The sequence below is a fragment of the Oncorhynchus mykiss genome, chromosome 8 (genome assembly GCF_013265735.2).
Source record: "Oncorhynchus mykiss isolate Arlee chromosome 8, USDA_OmykA_1.1, whole genome shotgun sequence".
NCBI lineage: Eukaryota > Metazoa > Chordata > Actinopteri > Salmoniformes > Salmonidae > Oncorhynchus > Oncorhynchus mykiss.
The window spans coordinates 8,164,405-8,182,328 of NC_048572.1; the positions used below are offsets into that span (position 1 = coordinate 8,164,405).

At 40.2% G+C, this 17,924-nt stretch overlaps 1 protein-coding gene across 9 annotated transcripts in view; it reads right to left on the reverse strand.

The window, feature by feature from the left end:
* Positions 1-17,924, reverse strand: part of LOC110529177 (ryanodine receptor 3) — a 245,343-nt gene that overhangs the window by 154,335 nt on the left and 73,084 nt on the right. For all 9 annotated transcript variants that reach the window (XM_036984659.1, XM_036984663.1, XM_036984662.1 and 6 more), the window contains 5 exons: positions 11,059-11,180; positions 8,116-8,299; positions 7,517-7,652; positions 3,561-3,656; positions 3,136-3,254 (listed from right to left, as the gene is read on the reverse strand). In XM_036984659.1, the coding sequence (XP_036840554.1) occupies positions 3,136-3,254; positions 3,561-3,656; positions 7,517-7,652; positions 8,116-8,299; positions 11,059-11,180 (657 nt within the window). The remainder of the gene's footprint in view (positions 1-3,135; positions 3,255-3,560; positions 3,657-7,516; positions 7,653-8,115; positions 8,300-11,058; positions 11,181-17,924) is intronic.

The window sequence follows — 17,924 nt, forward strand, 5'->3', positions numbered from 1 at the left end:
TGTCTCTCTCTGTCTCTCTCCCTGGCTCTCTGGCTCTCTCTGTTTTTCTCTGTCTCTCTCTGTCTCTCGGTCTCTGTCTCTCTTGTCTCTCTGTCTCTCTCTTCTGTCTCTCGGTCTCTGTCTCTTTCTCTCTGTCTCTCTCCCTGGCTCTCTGGCTCTGTCTCTCTCTGTCTTTCTCTGTCTCTCTCTGTCTCTGTCTCTGTTGTCTCTCTGGCTCTCTCTGTCTTTCTCTGTCTCTCTCTGTCTCTCGGTCTCTGTCTCTATGTCTCTCTCTGTCTCTGTCTATCTTGTCTCTCTGTGTCTCTCTCTCTCTCAGTCTCTGTCTCTCTCTGTCTCTCTCTCTGTCTCTCTCCCTGGCTCTCTGTCTCTTTCTCTCTGTCTCTCTCCCTGGCTCTCTGGCGCTGTCTCTCTCTGTCTCTCGGTCTCTCTGTATCTCTCTCTGTCTCTGTTCTATAAGTGTGTCACACCACTGAAACACTCTTCACACATAAACACAGAAGGTGATAATCCTGTGGTTTGTTCTGTGTAACAATAACACATGCCGCTAAGCAACAAACAGACACTTCATTACCTCCCTGGGTGGGTAAGCAATGCTATGCCAATAACCCTTAGAGGGGCATGCATGCCCTTTGTCTTTATTGGTTGTTAAAAGCCTATAGGATTCCATGGCATGGATCAACAGCTGGTGTTTACGAGACTGGGTTTCCAACCCATACACTGTAGGCTCTGGTGAAAAGTAGTGTATTACATAGGGAATGAGATGCCATTCAGGATGCAAACTGGCCCTGCGTGTGCTCCTGCATGCCCAGCTAACCCAATTAACCCAGCAGGGCTCGGTGACAAGTTTAACACTGCATGTAAAACACGTAGCAGGAATGTTAAAACTATGTGATATGCAGCCCGAGGCTATTGTTAAAATCACGCTGCCACGCTGACAGCTGTGACAGCCACATATTTACATACATGTTTACTCTCTCCTCGGAATAAAGAAGTTAAAGGCCAAAGCACTGCTCATACTGAATATATATGCCTCTGAGTTTAGAACGTTTAGAACGTGTTTAGAACATTTAGAATGTGTTTAGAATATTTAGAATGTGTTTAGAATGTGTTTAGAACATTTATACATGTGTTTAGAATGTGTTTAGAACATTTAGAATGTGTTTAGAATATTTAGAATGTGTTTAGAATGTGTTTAGAACATTTAGAATGTGTTTAGAACATTTAGAATGTGTTTAGAATATTTAGAATGTGTTTAGAATGTGTTTAGAATATTAGAATGTGTTTAGAACATTTAGAATGAGTTTAGAACATTTAGAACGTGTTTAGAACATTTAGAATGAGTTTAGAACATTTAGAATGTGTTTAGAACATTTAGAATGTGTTTAGAACATTTAGAATGTGTTTAGAACATTTAGAATGTGTTTAGAATATTTAGAATGTGTTTAGAATGTGTTTAGAATATTAGAATGTGTTTAGAACATTTAGAATGAGTTTAGAACATTTAGAACGTGTTTAGAACGTTTAGAATGTATTTAGAATGTTTAGAATGAGTTTAGAACATTAGAATGTGTTTAGAACGTTTAGAATGTGTTTAGAACATTTAGAATGTGTTTAGAACTTTTAGAATGTGTTTAGAACATTTAGAATGTGTTTCGAACATTTAGAATGAGTTTAGAACATTTAGAATGAGTTTAGAACATTTAGAATGTGTTTATAACATTTAGAATGAGTTTAGAACATTTAGAATGAGTTTAGAACATTTAGAATGTTGTTCTAACATTTAGAATGAGTTTAGAACATTTAGAATGTGTTTAGAACATTTAGAATGTGTTTAGAATGTGTTTAAAATGAGTTTAGAACATTTAGAATGTGTTTAGAACATTTAGAATGTGTTTAGAATGTGTTTAAAATGAGTTTAGAACTTTTAGAATGTGTTCAAAATGAGTTTAGAACTTGTAGAATGTGTTTAAAATGAGTTTAGAACTTTTAGAATGTGTTTAGAACATTTAGAATGTGTTTAGAACATTTAGAATGTGTTTCGAACATTTAGAATGAGTTTAGAACATTTAGAATGAGTTTAGAACATTTAGAATGTGTTTATAACATTTAGAATGAGTTTAGAACATTTAGAATGAGTTTAGAACATTTAGAATGTTGTTCTAACATTTAGAATGAGTTTAGAACATTTAGAATGTGTTTAGAACATTTAGAATGTGTTTAGAATGTGTTTAAAATGAGTTTAGAACATTTAGAATGTGTTTAGAACATTTAGAATGTGTTTAGAATGTGTTTAAAATGAGTTTAGAACTTTTAGAATGTGTTCAAAATGAGTTTAGAACTTGTAGAATGTGTTTAAAATGAGTTTAGAACTTTTAGAATGTGTTTAGAACATTTAGAATGTGTTTAGAACATTTAGAATGTGTTTAGAACATTTAGAATGTGTTTAGAACTTTTAGAATGTGTTTAGAATGTGTTTAGAACATTTAGAATGTGTTTAGAACATTTAGAATGTGTTTAGAACATGTAGAATGTGTTTATAACTTTTAGAATGTGTTTAGAACTTTTAGAATGTGTTTAGAACATTTAGAATGTGTTTAGAACATTTAGAATGTGTTTAGAACATTTAGAATGTGTTTTGGACATTTAGAATGTGTTTAGAATGTGTTTAGAACATTTAGAATGTGTTTAGAACTTTTAGAATGTGTTTAGAACATTTAGAATGTGTTTAGAACATTTAGAATGTGTTTAGAACTTTTAGAATGTGTTTAGAACATTTAGAATGTGTTTAGAACATTTAGAATGTGTTTAGAACTTTTAGAATGTGTTTAGAATGTGTTTAGAACATTTAGAATGTGTTTAGAACTTTTAGAATGTGTTTAGAACATTTAGAATGTGTTTAGAACTTTTAGAATGTGTTTAGAACTTTTAGAATGTGTTTAGAATGTGTTTAGAATGTGTTTAGAACATTTAGAATGTGTTTAGAACTTTTAGAATGTGTTTAGAACATTTAGAATGTGTTTATAACATTTAGAATGTGTTTATAACTTTTAGAATGTGTTTAGAATGTGTTCAAAATGAGTTTAGAACGTTTAGAATGAGTTTATTAGAAAACCAGTAATGTGTTGTTTTGCTGACCTTGTGGTTGCGTCCGTGTTTGTAGAGCAGGGAGATGATGGACTTGATGTGTCCTCTCTGGATGATGTTCAGAGCTTCAGGAGACTCTATCAGGATGCAGTGGAGAACCTCCAGGATACCTAGAGTAGAGTAGAATACAATTGAATCAGGAGACTTTCAGGATATAGTGAAGAACCTGCAGGATACCTGAGTGGAACATTTTTGTTTATTACAACACACTATTGGGACTGGGACATTAGAGTATACAACAGGCTATGACTCCTTGATTACAGCACTATAACTGCTTACAGTACAGGTCATGCCTCAGGTTAACTTACACTAGATGCATGCAGCCCCAAATTAGCTCGCAATAAAGGCATTTGGCAACATGAACAAACAATTCCATACCCAATATGTTAATGTTAACTCTATGAAATCCAGTATACCTGATGAGGACTCCAGTCTCTCCAGCTTGCTGACCAGCCAGTCCAGGTTCCTGGAGAACTGGGTGCAGTTGTTTCTGTTCCCTTTGATCAGAGAGGCTGAAGAGAGAGAAGAAGAATTAGATGTGTCAGAGGAAGGACACAGAGGGATAAGGGGTAGTTTTGAAGAAGGGTGTGGAGGAGGGGTATGTGGGGGATAGATGACGGAGAGAGTGAGGAGGGGTATGTGGGGGAGAGAGGAGGAAGAGGGAGAGGAGTGGAATGTGGGGTAGAGAGGAGGAAGAGGGAGAGGAGGGGTATGTGGGGTAGAGAAGAGGAAGAGGGAGAGGAGGGGTATGTGGGGGATAGATGAAGGAGAGGGTGAGGATGGGTATGTGGGGGAGAGAGGAGGAAGAGGGAGAGGAGCGGTGTGTGGGGGAGAGAGGAGGAAGAGGGAGAGGAGGGGTATGTGGGGGAGAGAGGAGGAAGAGGGAGAGGAGGGGTACGTGGGGGAGAGAGGAAGGAGAGTGTGAGGTCAAGGGGAGAACAGGGTACAGTTGCTCATGTTTCCATGGATTTGAGAGGCTAGAGAAAGGTGAGGTAAAAAGAGAGGGGGGTGAGTGAGGGAAAGAGGGGTGAGGAATGACAGGGATGAAAGGGTGATGCAGACGTTGCAGAGGGGTGAGAGGGTGAAGAGAGAGAGGCCGAGTCAGACGAGAGTTTAATGTCTACATCCACATCTAAACCACTTGTCTATGTTTGACAGACTCCTTCCCCTTTTCCACATTTTGTTACAGACTTATTCAAAAATGTATTAAATAATTTTTTTCCTCATCAATTTACACACAATACCCCATAACAACAAAGCAAAAGCTGGATTTTAGACATTTTTGCAAATGTATTAAACATAAAAAACATACATACGTTGTTTACATAAGGATTCAGACCCTTTGGTAGGAGACTTGAAATTGAGCTCAGGTGCATCCTGTTTCCATTGATCATCCTTGAGATGTTTCTACAATTTATTTTTAATCCACTTGTGGTAAATGACATTGATTTGACATGATTTGCAAAGACACACGCCTGTCTATTTAAGGTCCCACAGTTGACAATGGATGACAGAGCAAAAACAAAACCATGAGGTCGAACAAATTGTCCGTAGAGCTCCGAGACAGGACTGTGTCGAGGCACAGATCTGGGGAAGGGTACCAAAAAGCCCTTTACTCAGTAAAAAGCACATGACAGCCCAATTGGAGTTGGCCAAATGGCACCTAAAGGACTCTCAGAACCATGAGAAACAAGATTCTCTGGTCTAATGAAACCAAGTTTGAACTCATTACAACACCCTACTACACAACACTCTACTATACAACACTCAAATATACAACACTATACAACACTATACAGCACTATACTATAAAATATTATACAACACTCTACTACACAACACTATACAACACTTGAATATACAACACTATACTGTACCACACTATACAACACTATACTATAAAATACTATACAACACTCTACTACACAACACTCTACTATACAACACCATACTATGCAACACTCTAATATACAACACTCGAATATACACCACTATACAACACTATACAACACTATACAACACTATACAACCCTATACAACACTATACTATGCAACACTATACAACACTATACAACACTATACAACACTATACAACACCATACAACACTATACAACACCATACAACACTATACAACACTATACAACACTCGAATATACAACACTCGAATATACAACACTATACAACACTATACAACACTATACAACACTATACAACACTATACAACACCATACAACACTATACAACACTATACAACACTATACAACACTATACAACACCATACTATACAACACTATACAACACTATACAACACTATACAACACTATACAACACTATACTATGCAACACTATACAACACTATACAACACTATACAACACTATACAACACTATACAACACTATGCAACACTATACAACACTATACAACACTATACAACACTATACAACACTATGCAACACTATACAACACTATACAACACCATACAACACTATACAACACTATACAACACTATACTATGCAACACTATAATATACAACACTCGAATATACAACACTATACAACACTATACTACACTATACAACACTATACAACACTATACAACACTCGAATATACAACACTATACAACACTATACTATGCAACACTATACAACACTATACAACACTATACAACACTATACAACACTATACAACACTATGCAACACTATACAACACTATACAACACTATACAACACTATACAACACCATACTATACAACACTCTAATATACAACACTCGAATATACAACACTATACTACACAACACTATACAACACTATACAACACTATACAACACTATACAACACTATACTATGCAACACTATACAACACTATACAACACTATACAACACTATACTATGCAACACTCTAATATACAACACTCGAATATACAACACTATACTACACTATACTACACTATACAACACTATACAACACTATACAACACTATACAACACTCTACTACACTATACAACACTATACAACACTATACAACACTATACAACACTATACAACACTATACAACACTATACAACACTATACAACACCATACTATGCAACACTCTACTACACAACACTCTACTACACAACACTCTACTATACAACACTATACAACACTATACAACACTATACAACACTATACAACACCATACTATGCAACACTCGAATATACAACACTCTACTACACAACACTCTACTATACAACACTATACAACACTATACTATAAAATATTATACAACACTCTACTACACAACACTATACAACACTTGAATATACAACACTATACTGTACCACACTATACAACACTATACTATAAAATACTATGCAACACTCTACTACACAACACTCTACTAACACTATACAACATTCTAAAACACTCCCCTCTCTCTCTATCCCCTCTCTCCCTCTCTCTATCCCCTCTTTCTCTCAGCAGACTGCACTGACATGTTTCAAGATGACCCGTTGTTGGTTATTGTGTGGACGTGTGTGTGAGTGGAAGAACACCTGATGAATATGAGTGAACTGAGAGGAACTCGTTAAAACCACGGTACTGTTTCGAGAACATCAACGAAACAAAAGGTGGACAACACACACTGAAACTTCTTAGGGGTCATTCGTATATATGCCTATGGGCTGTGGTAAAGACTAGTGCACTACATAGGGAATAGGGTGCTATTTGGGAAGCATCCGGTACCTCAACACTTCATCATGACATCACTGTACCAGAGGGCAGACAGGATAAGGTGTTAAGAACCAGTTACACTTTTATTCATGTGATGAAGCTTCATCTCTTCTCTTTCTCTCTCTTTCTCTCTGTCTCTCTCTGTCTGTCCGTCTATTTCTCACTATCTCTTTCTCTTTCATCTCTCTCCTCTATTTCTCTCTTTCTCTCTGTCTCTCTCTGTCTCTCTTTCCCCTCTCGTTTATTTCTCACTATCTCTTTCTCTTTCTTCTCTCTTCTCTATTTCTCTCTCTCCTCTGTGACTAATAACTGCTATGTCAGTCCTGTCAACAGATCTTCTCTCCAAATGGGGCTCAGGGAGGTGTATGTGTGTGTGTGTTCCTGTGTGTTCCTGTGTGTGTGTGTGTTCCTGTGTGTATGTGTGTTCCTATGTGTATGTATGTATGTATGTATGTGTGTGTGTGTGTGTGTGTGTGTGTGTGTGTGTGTGTGTGTGTGTGTGTTTGAGTGTGTGTATGTGTGTGTGTGAGTGTGTGTGCGTGTGTTCCTGTGTGTATGTGAGTGTGTGTGTGTGTGTTCCTGTGTGTACGTGAGTGTGTGTATGTGTGTGAGTGAGTGTGTGCATCCACCACCCTAAGGTTTCATCTCTCTCACCCAGTAGTTGGTAGAGGAGGTTGAGGATGCTCTTCCATGCCGCCCCAGCCTCTTCCCCAGCATGCTCTCCAAAGTGAGCAGCGCTGTTGTACAGGTTGAGCCGGTCGATGCACATCACCAGCAGGGTCAGCATGCCCTGAAACACACACACACAACACACCGGGGTGGTCATACAAGTTCTGCATCCCCAACAGAACCCTATTCACTAAGTAGTGCACTATATTTAACCAGAGCTTTATGGACCCTGGTTAGAAGTAGTGCACAATATAGTTATTAGGGTGCTATAATGAGTCCATCACAGTGGTGTTCCTTGAACTTCCAACATGAAAAGAGATGCATTTGCACATGCAGTAGAGTCTCTTGCAGGTTGGAGAATATAACAAGACAAAAGAAAGAGGCCTCTGCTTGCTAATTGCCTCTGTATTTTGAAATGCTTAACGTTTCAGGAACCTGTAAAAAAAATACAAATACACTACTACACTGAAAAAAGTTACAACTTGGCAAGTCAGCGTTGGACAGGTACAACGCCTACGAAGCAGTCAAACATGATCCTTTATAACCCTGATTAAACCTGAGGTCCCGGAGCCCTGGGAGCTCACCTCCTCTTTGAAGAGGTCCTGTCGTTTGATGAGAGATCTCAGCAGAGTCTGTTTCTCCTCATGTTCCAGCTCTGAGTCGGGCTGTTTGAAATACTCAATCAGATCATCCAGCGTCTGCAACACCTCGTCAAAGTTAGGCAGAGACACCGCCACGTTCTTATCCCTTCCAATACTGTCCAGACCCCTAGCGGAGAGGGGGGGAGGGAGGGAGGAGAGGTGGAGAGAGGATGAGAGACAGGTGGAGGGGGTGAGAGAGTGGGAATGGAGGTGGAGGGAGGTGAGAAAGAGGGTGTGGGGAGAGAGAGGGGGAGAGAGTTGGGGGGGACGGGGAGAGAGATAGGTGGAGAGCGAGGGGAGGTAGAGAGAGGGGGAGAGATTTGGGGGGACGGGGAGAGAGATAGGTGGAGAGCGAGGGGAGGTAGAGAGAGGGGGAGAGAGTTTGGAGGGACGGGGAGAGAGATAGGTGGAGAGCGAGGGGAGGTAGAGAGAGGGGGAGAGAGTTGGGGGGACGGGGAGAGAGATAGGTGGAGAGCGAGGGAGGTAGAGAGAGGGGCGGGGAGAGGGAGAGGGGCAGGGAGGGAGATGGGAAAGAGGAAGAGAGAGGGGCGGGGAGAGGGAGAGGGGCAGGGAGGGAGATGGGAAAGAGGAAGAGAGAGGGGTGGGGAGAGGGAGAGGGGCAGGGAGGGAGATGGGAAAGAGGAAGAGAGAGGGGTGGGGAGAGGGGCAGGGAGGGAGATGGGAAAGAGGAAGCGAGAGAGAGATAGATAGAGTGGGAAAAAGTGAGCGACATAAAGTCAATTGACTGCACTGATAATCCGCTACATTAATCACTTTTCCACAATTGTCTCAAATTACATCACGCAAGTTCTAAAGCAGACAATCACCGATATCGGTCACTAGACGTGAACCCACATGCAGGCTAGTTTGATGTGCCTGATCACACAAAAGCAGGAAAATTGCAACTGCGATTGGATCCCTCTTGTGTCAGTTCATTTGAATCATCTTGGTATTCAGTAGAAATCAAGATAAGAACCAGCGATGTATGATCCTGCTTTAAAAGGAGATTTCGAGATTTTGGCAATGAGGTCCTTTATCTACCTCCCCCAGAGTCAAATGAACTCATGAATACCATTTTTATGTCTCTGTGTCCAGTATAAAGGAAGTTAGAGGTAGTTTTAGCATGCTAGTAGATACCCATAGACATCCAGGCAGTGCACTACCTCTAACTTCCTTCATACTGGACACAGAGACACAAACATGGTACACCACGAGTTCATCTGACTCTGGGGAGGTAGAAAAACAAAATGACCAAACTCTCACAGTATCCATTTTTCTAAGCCCAAATTAGCCTCATCCAAAATGAGCACCTCTGTGTTCTGTATTTTCTGGGATAGATGATGGTTAAACTGTCATGGTTACCAACGCAGCAGAACCACGTGTTCGATGAAGGCCTCGAGCAGGAACGTACAACATAATACACCTTAACCAACTCACAGTACAACATAATACACATTAACCGACACACAGTAAGTAAACCATAATACACATTAACCAACTCACAGTACCACATAATACACATTAACCAACTCACAGTACCACATAATACACATTAACCAACTCACAGTACAACATAATACACATTAACCGACACACAGTAAGTACCACATAATACACATTAACCAACTCACAGTACCACATAATACACATTAACCAACTCACAGTACCACATAATACACATTAACCAACTCACAGTACAACATAATACACATTAACCGACACACAGTAAGTACCACATAATACACATTAACCAACTCACAGTACCACATAATACACATTAACCAACTCACAGTACCACATAATACACATTAACCAACTCACAGTACAACATAATACACATTAACCAACTCACAGTACCACATAATACACATTAACCAACTCACAGTACAACATAATACACATTAACCGACACACAGTAAGTAAACCATAATACACATTAACCGACACACAGTACAACATAATACACATTAACCAACTCACAGTACCACATAATACACATTAACCAACTCACAGTACCACGTAATACACATTAACCAATGCACAGTACAACATAATACACATTAACCAACTCACAGTACCACATAATACACATTAACCAACTCACAGTACCACGTAATACACATTAACCAACTCACAGTACAACATAATACACATTAACCGACACACAGTACAACATAATACACATTAACCAACGCACAGTACAACATAATACACCTTAACCAACTCACAGTACAACATAATACACATTAACCGACACACAGTACAACATAATACACATTAACCGACACACTGTACAACATAATACACATTAACTAACGCACAGTACAAGATAGTACACATTAACTGACACACAGTAAGTACCACATAGTACACATTAACCAACACAAAGTACTACATAGTACACATTAACCAACACACAGTACTACATAGTACAAATTAACCGACACACAGTAAGTAAACCATAATACACATTAACTGACACACAGTACCACAATGCATAGTAACTAGAAAACAAGGCCATTCTCCTCATTCAACCTGTCCATGTTGGACATACAGGTGAGCCCTCTAGACATATAGGTGAGCCCTCTAAACATACAGGTGAGCCCTCTAGACATACAGGTGAGCCCTCTAGACATACAGGTGAGCCCTCTAGACATACAGGTGAACCCTCTAGACATACAGGTGAGCCCTCTAGACATACAGGTGAGCACTCTAAACATACAGGAGGGCCCTCTAGACATACAGGAGGGCCCTCTAGACATACAGGTGAGCCCTCTAGACATACAGGTGAGCCCTCTAGACATACAGGTGAGCCCTCTAGACATACAGGTGAGCCCTCTAGACATACAGGTGAGCCCTATAGACATACAGGTGAGCCCTACGTACTTGATGAAGTGGCTGAAGAGGACTGTGGTGTTCCTGATGATGCGTACAGCCCGTGCCTCCTCGTGTTGACAACGCTGAAGGGTCAGACCGTCATCCATGTGACCCTCAGCATGCAGACAGGCCTGGAGCAGAGACAAACACAACTCATACATTACCATAACATACAAAACTCAGACATTACCCTAACATACACAACTCAGACATTATCCTAACATACAAAACTCAGACATTATCCTAACATACACAACTCAGACATTATCCTAACATGCACAACTCAGACATTACCCTAACATACACAACTCAGACATTATCCTAACATACACAACTTAGACATTATCCTAACATACACAACTCAGACATTACCCTAATATACACAACTCAGACATTACCCTAACATACACAACTCAGACATGACCCTAACATACACAACTCAGACATTATCCTAACATACACAACTCTGGGTTTAAGCAGTATACACAGTACAACAAAACAGAGACATCCTGTACACTGCCAAGCCTCCAGAAATGAATCAACCCTGCCTCTGCCAACCCCTGGATGTGGACAATTACATCTGATAAACAATAAATACAGCATTCAATTACATCTGATAAACACTAAATACAGCATTCAATTACATCTGATAAACACTAAATACAGCATTCAATTACATCTGATAAACAATAAATACAGCATTCAATTACATCTGATAAACATTAAATACAGCATTCAATTACATCTGATAAACACTAAATACAGCATTCAATTACATCTGATAAACAATAAATACAGCATTCAATTACATCTGATAAACATTAAATACAGCATTCAATTACATCTGATAAACACTAAATACAGCATTCAATTACATCTGATAAACAATAAATACAGCATTCAATTACATCTGATAAACAATAAATACAGCATTCAATTACATCTGATAAACACTAAATACAGCATTCAATTACATCTGATAAACAATAAATACAGCATTCAACTACATCTGATAAACAATAAATACAGCATTCAATTACATCTGATAAACATTAAATACAGCATTCAATTACATCTGATAAACATTAAATACAGCATTCAATTACATCTGATAAACAATAAATACAGCATTCAATTACATCTGATAAACACTAAATACAGCATTCAATTACATCTGATAAACAATAAATACAGCATTCAATTACATCTGATAAACATTAAATACAGCATTCAATTACATCTGATAAACACTAAATACAGCATTCAATTACATCTGATAAACAATAAATACAGCATTCAATTACATCTGATAAACAATAAATACAGCATTCAATTACATCTGATAAACAATAAATACAGCATTCCATTTAACTACAGGGTAGCAGGTGCACGTTGACAGAGAATCAAAAAATGTGTCCCTTGTCATTTATTGTCACTAGTATCAGTATCACCTCTGGCATTAGCCGATGTAAAGTATGATATCACACCCAATCAAGCAAGGTGTAAGAGTAGCTGCCTGGGCTGTGAGTTCTCCCTCCCCCCAGGATAGGTCAGGACACATGAGGAACTCATTTAGAAGTGATAATGAGAGAAGGATGGTGACAGTTAGTGACAGTTAGCTTTTCTGAGAGAGTGGGGATCAACTCCTGGCTCCTCCATCTCTCACAGTACTCCTTCCCTCCCCCCTCTTTCTCTCTCCCTTCTTCCTCTTTCCCTCACTATTCCAATCTTTCTCCCTTTCTCCTCGTCATCACTCTCTCTCTCTCTCTCTCCCTCATCCCCTATCTGTAGACTAGACTATACCCTCTCTCCCTCCGTACCTATTAGAGGTTGACCGATTAATCGGAATGGTCGATTAATTAGGGCCGATTTCAAGTTTTCATAACAATCGGAAATAGGTATTTTTGGGCGCCAATTTTGCCAATTTTGCCAATTTTTTTTATTAGATTTTTTACACCTTTATTTAATCTTTATTTAACGAGGCAAGTCAGTTAAGAACACATTCTTATTTACAATGACGGCCAAGATACGGTGGGTTAACTGCCTCGTTCAGGGGCAGAACGACAGATTTTTACCTTGTCAGCTCGGGGGATCCAATCTTGCAACCGTACAGTTAACTAGTCCAACACTCTAACCACCTGCCTCTCTCTCGTTGCACTCCACGAGGAGCCTGCCTGTTACGCGAATGCAGTAAGCCAAGGTAAGTTGCTAGCTAGCATTAAACTTATTTTATAAAAAACAATCAATCAACGACTGTCGTTGCTCCAATGTGTACTTAACCATAAACATCAATGCCTTTCTTAAAATCAATACACAAGTATATATTTTTAAACCTGCATATTTAGCTAAAAGAAATCCAGGTTAGCAGGCAATATTAACCAGGTGAAATTGTGTCACTTCTCTTGCGTTCATTGCACGCAGAGTCAGGGTATATGCAACAGTTTGGGCCACCTGGCTCTTTGCGAACTAATTTTCCTGAATTTTACATAATTAAAGGTTGTGCAACGTAGCAGGAATATTTAGACTCATGGATGCAGCCCGTTAGATAAAATACAGAACGGAATAAACGTTTTGTTTTCGGAGGTGATAGTTTCCGGATTTGACCTAAAGGCTCGTATTTCTGTGTGTTTATTATAGTTAAGTCTATGATTTGATATTTGATAGAGCAGTCTGACTGAGGGGTGGTAGGCAGCAGCAGGCTCGTAATAGTCAAAGGTATATGATTGAGAGAGAAATAGTCGACGCGTTACAATTCCTGTAATAACTTGTGGCTGAACTTGAAAGTGGTTCCTTCTCCTTATTTTACCGTTCATGTCTTCCATAGAGAATGTCTTGATCTACTTCAGGCTTAAACCACCTCTGTTCATGTCTTCCATAGAGAATGTCTTGATCTACTTCAGGCTTAAACCACCTCTGTTCATGTCTTCCATAGTGAATGTCTTGATCTACTTCAGATAAGGTCTGTGTTTCGTGCTTAAACCACCTCTGTTCATGTCTTCCATACAGAATGTCTTGATCTACTTCAGATAAGGTCTGTGTTTCGTGTTTAAACCACCTCTGTTCATGTCTTCCATAGTGAATGTCTTGATCTACTTCAGATAAGGTCTGTGTTTCGTGCTTAAACCGCCTCTGTTCATGTCTTCCATAGAGAATGTCTTGATCTACTTCAGATAAGGTCTGTGTTTCGTTCAGGCTTAAACCGCCTCTGTTCATGTCTTCCATAGAGAATGTCTTGATCTACTTCAGATAAGGTCTGTGTTTCGTTCAGGCTTAAACCACCTCTGTTCATGTCTTCCATAGAGAATGTCTTGATCTACTTCAGATAAGGTCTGTGTTTGGTTCAGGCTTAAACCGTCTCTGCATTTTGATACTCGTGTAAATCTCACTAGGATACTAGGTAACGTTTGTCAACATATTTTCATAAATCCACTCTACAATTGTTTTAATCTTCGCTTATGTTTAGCCAATATTGATCAGAGTTACCTTGTCCTATGGATATCTACACAGTTATAACATTGGCAAGGTGGTGTAAGCCTACATGAAACAGACCTTATTTTAAGTGAATCTAAAAAATATCTTATGGAATAAATGAATGAAGGAACCGCTTTTCAGATGTTGCTAGAAGGTATCATGGGAAATATGACTCGCACTTTGGTAGTCAATTCTTACCATGTCCATTATTAAAATAGGATTTCCTGCATATAGAAAATAGTTTTTCTTTTCAACATTCATCACAGGTAACTTAAGCTCTATTTTTATTCAAACAGTTGAGAGTATTTGTCTCCTAAGCAGACTCTTCAGTATCAAACAATGTATACGAAATGCTTCAGTCTGGTTTTAGACCCCATCATAGCACTGAGACGGCACTTGTGAAGGTGGTAAATTACATTTTAATGGCATCGGACCGAGGCTCTGCATCTGTCCTCGTGCTCCTAGACCTTAGTGCTGCTTTTGATACCATCGATCACCACATTCTTTTGGAGAGATTGGAAACCCAAATTGGTCTACACGGACAAGTTCTGGCCTGGTTTAGATCTTATCTGTCGGAAAGATATCAGTTTGTCTCTGTGAATGGTCTGTCCTCTGACAAATCAACTGTAAATTTCGGTGTTCCTCAAGGTTCCGTTTTAGGACCACTATTGTTTTCACTATATATTTTACCTCTTGGGGATGTTATTCGAAAACATAATGTTAACTTTCACTGCTATGCGGATGACACACAGCTGTACATTTCAATTAAACATGGTGAAGCCCCAAAATTGCCCTTGCTAGAAGAATGTGTTTCAGACATAAGGAAGTGGATGGCTGCAAACTTTCTACTTTTAAACTCAGACAAAACAGAGATGCTTGTTCTAGGTCCCAAGAAACAAAGAGATCTTCTGTTGAATCTGACAATTAATCTTAATGGTTGTACAGTCGTCTCAAATAAAACTGTGAAGGACCTCGGCGTTACTCTGGACCCTGATCTCTCTTTTGAAGAACATATCAAGACGATTTCAAGGACAGCTTTTTTCCATCTACGTAACATTGCAAAAATCAGGAACTTTCTGTCCAAAAATGATGCAGAAAAATTAATCCATGCTTTTGTCACTTCCAGGTTAGACTACTGCAATGCTCTACTTTCCGGCTACCCGGATAAAGCACTAAATAAACTTCAGATAGTGCTAAATACGGCTGCTAGAATCCTGACTAGAACCAAAAAATTTGATCATATTACTCCAGTGCTAGCCTCTCTACACTGGCTTCCTGTCAAAGCAAGGGCTGATTTCAAGGTTTTACTGCTAACCTACAAAGCATTACATGGGCTTGCTCCTATCTATCTCTCTGATTTGGTCCTGCCGTACATACCTACACGTACGCTACGGTCACAAGACGCAGGCCTCCTAATTGTCCCTAGAATTTTTAAGCAAACAGCTGGAGGCAGGGCTTTCTCCTATAGAGCTCCATTTTTATGGAACGGTCTGCCTACCCATGTCAGAGACGCAAACTCGGTCTCAACCTTTAAGTCTCTACTGAAGACTCATCTCTTCAGTGGGTCATATGATTGAGTGTAGTCTGGCCCAGGAGTGGGAGGGTGAACGGAAAGGCTCTGGAGCAACGAACCACCCTTGCTGTCTCTGCCTGGCCGGTTCCCCTCTTTCCACTGGGATTCTCTGCCTCTAACCCTATTACAGGGGCTGAGTCACTGGCTTTACTGGGGCTCTCTCATGCCGTCCCTGGAGGAGGTGCGTCACCTGAGTGGGTTGAGTCACTGATGTGGTCATCCTGTCTGGGTTGGCGCCCCCCCCCCCCCCCCTTAAGTTGTGCCGTGGCGGAGGTCTTTGTGGGCTATACTCAGCCTTGTCTCAGGATGGTAAGTTGGTGGTTGAAGATATCCCTCTAGTGGTGTGGGGGCTGTGCTTTGGCAAAGTGGGTGGGGTTATATCCTTCCTGTTTGGCCCTGTCCGGGGGTGTCCTCGGAGTGGGCCACAGTGTCTCCTGACCCCTCCTGTCTCAGCCTCCAGTATTTATGCTGCAGTAGTTTGTGTCGGGGGGCTAGGGTCAGTTTGTTATATCTGGAGTACTTCTCCTGTCCTATTCGGTGTCCTGTGTGAATCTAAGTGTGCGTTCTCTAATTCTCTCCTTCTCTCTTTCTCTCTCGGAGGACCTGAGCCCTAGGACCATGCCCCAGGACTACCTGACATGATGACTCCTTGCTGTCCCCAGTCCACCTGACTGTGCTGCTGCTCCAGTTTCAACTATTCTGCCTTATTATTATTCGACCATGCTGGTCATTTATGAACATTTGAACATCTTGACCATGTTTTGTTATAATCTCCACCCGGCACAGCCAGAAGAGGACTGGCCATCCCACATATGCTCTCTCTAATTCTCTCTTTCTTTCTCTCTCTCGGAGGACCTGAGCCCTAGGACCATGCCCCAGGAATACCTGACATGATGACTCCTTGCTGTCCCCAGTCCACCTGACTGTGCTGCTGCTCCAGTTTCAACTATTCTGCCTTATTATTATTCGACCATGCTGGTCATTTATGAACATTTGAACATCTTGACCATGTTTTGTTATAATCTCCACCCGGCACAGCCAGAAGAGGACTGGCCACCCCACATAGCCTGGTTCCTCTCTAGGTTTCTTCCTAGGTTTTGGCCTTTCTAGGGAGTTTTTCCTAGCCACCGTGCTTCTTCACCTGCATTGCTTGCTGTTTGGGGTTTTAGGCTGGGTTTCTGTACAGCACTTTGAGATATCAGCTGATGTACGAAGGGCTATATAAAATAAATTTGATTGATTGATTGATTGATCATTGTCACTTCAGAGCTGTGTGTGTGTGGCAGAGAAAAGCAGAGCACCAGTGTGGGACTATTACATGGAATCGGCACCAGGGAAAGCAAGGTGTCTTATTTGTGATAAAGATGTAAGCATGGGGTCAGCAACGGCTAAATCAAAAAATACCACCAACCTGTGAAATCACCTTAAGAACACCCATCCAAAGGCTCATAATATGTATTATATTAAGTTAAAATAAAAGTGTTCATTGTTCATTCAGTATTGTTGCAATTGTCATTATTACAAAAGTGTATATATATATATACATGCATTTCTAAAAATCGGCCGATTAGTCGGCATCGGCTTTTTTTTTGTCCTCCAATAATCGGTATCGGTATTGGCGTTAAAAAATCATAATCGGTCAACCTCTAGTACCTATCTTTCTACCTCTTTCTCCCTCTCCCTCTCCCTCTCTCTCTCCCTCTCTCTCCCCCTCTCCCTCTCCCTCTCTCTCTCCCTCTCTCTCTCTCCCTCTCTCTCTCCCTCTCCCTCTCCCTCTCCCTCTCCCTCTCTCTCTCCCTCTCCCTCTCCCTCTCTCTCCCTCTCTCTCTCC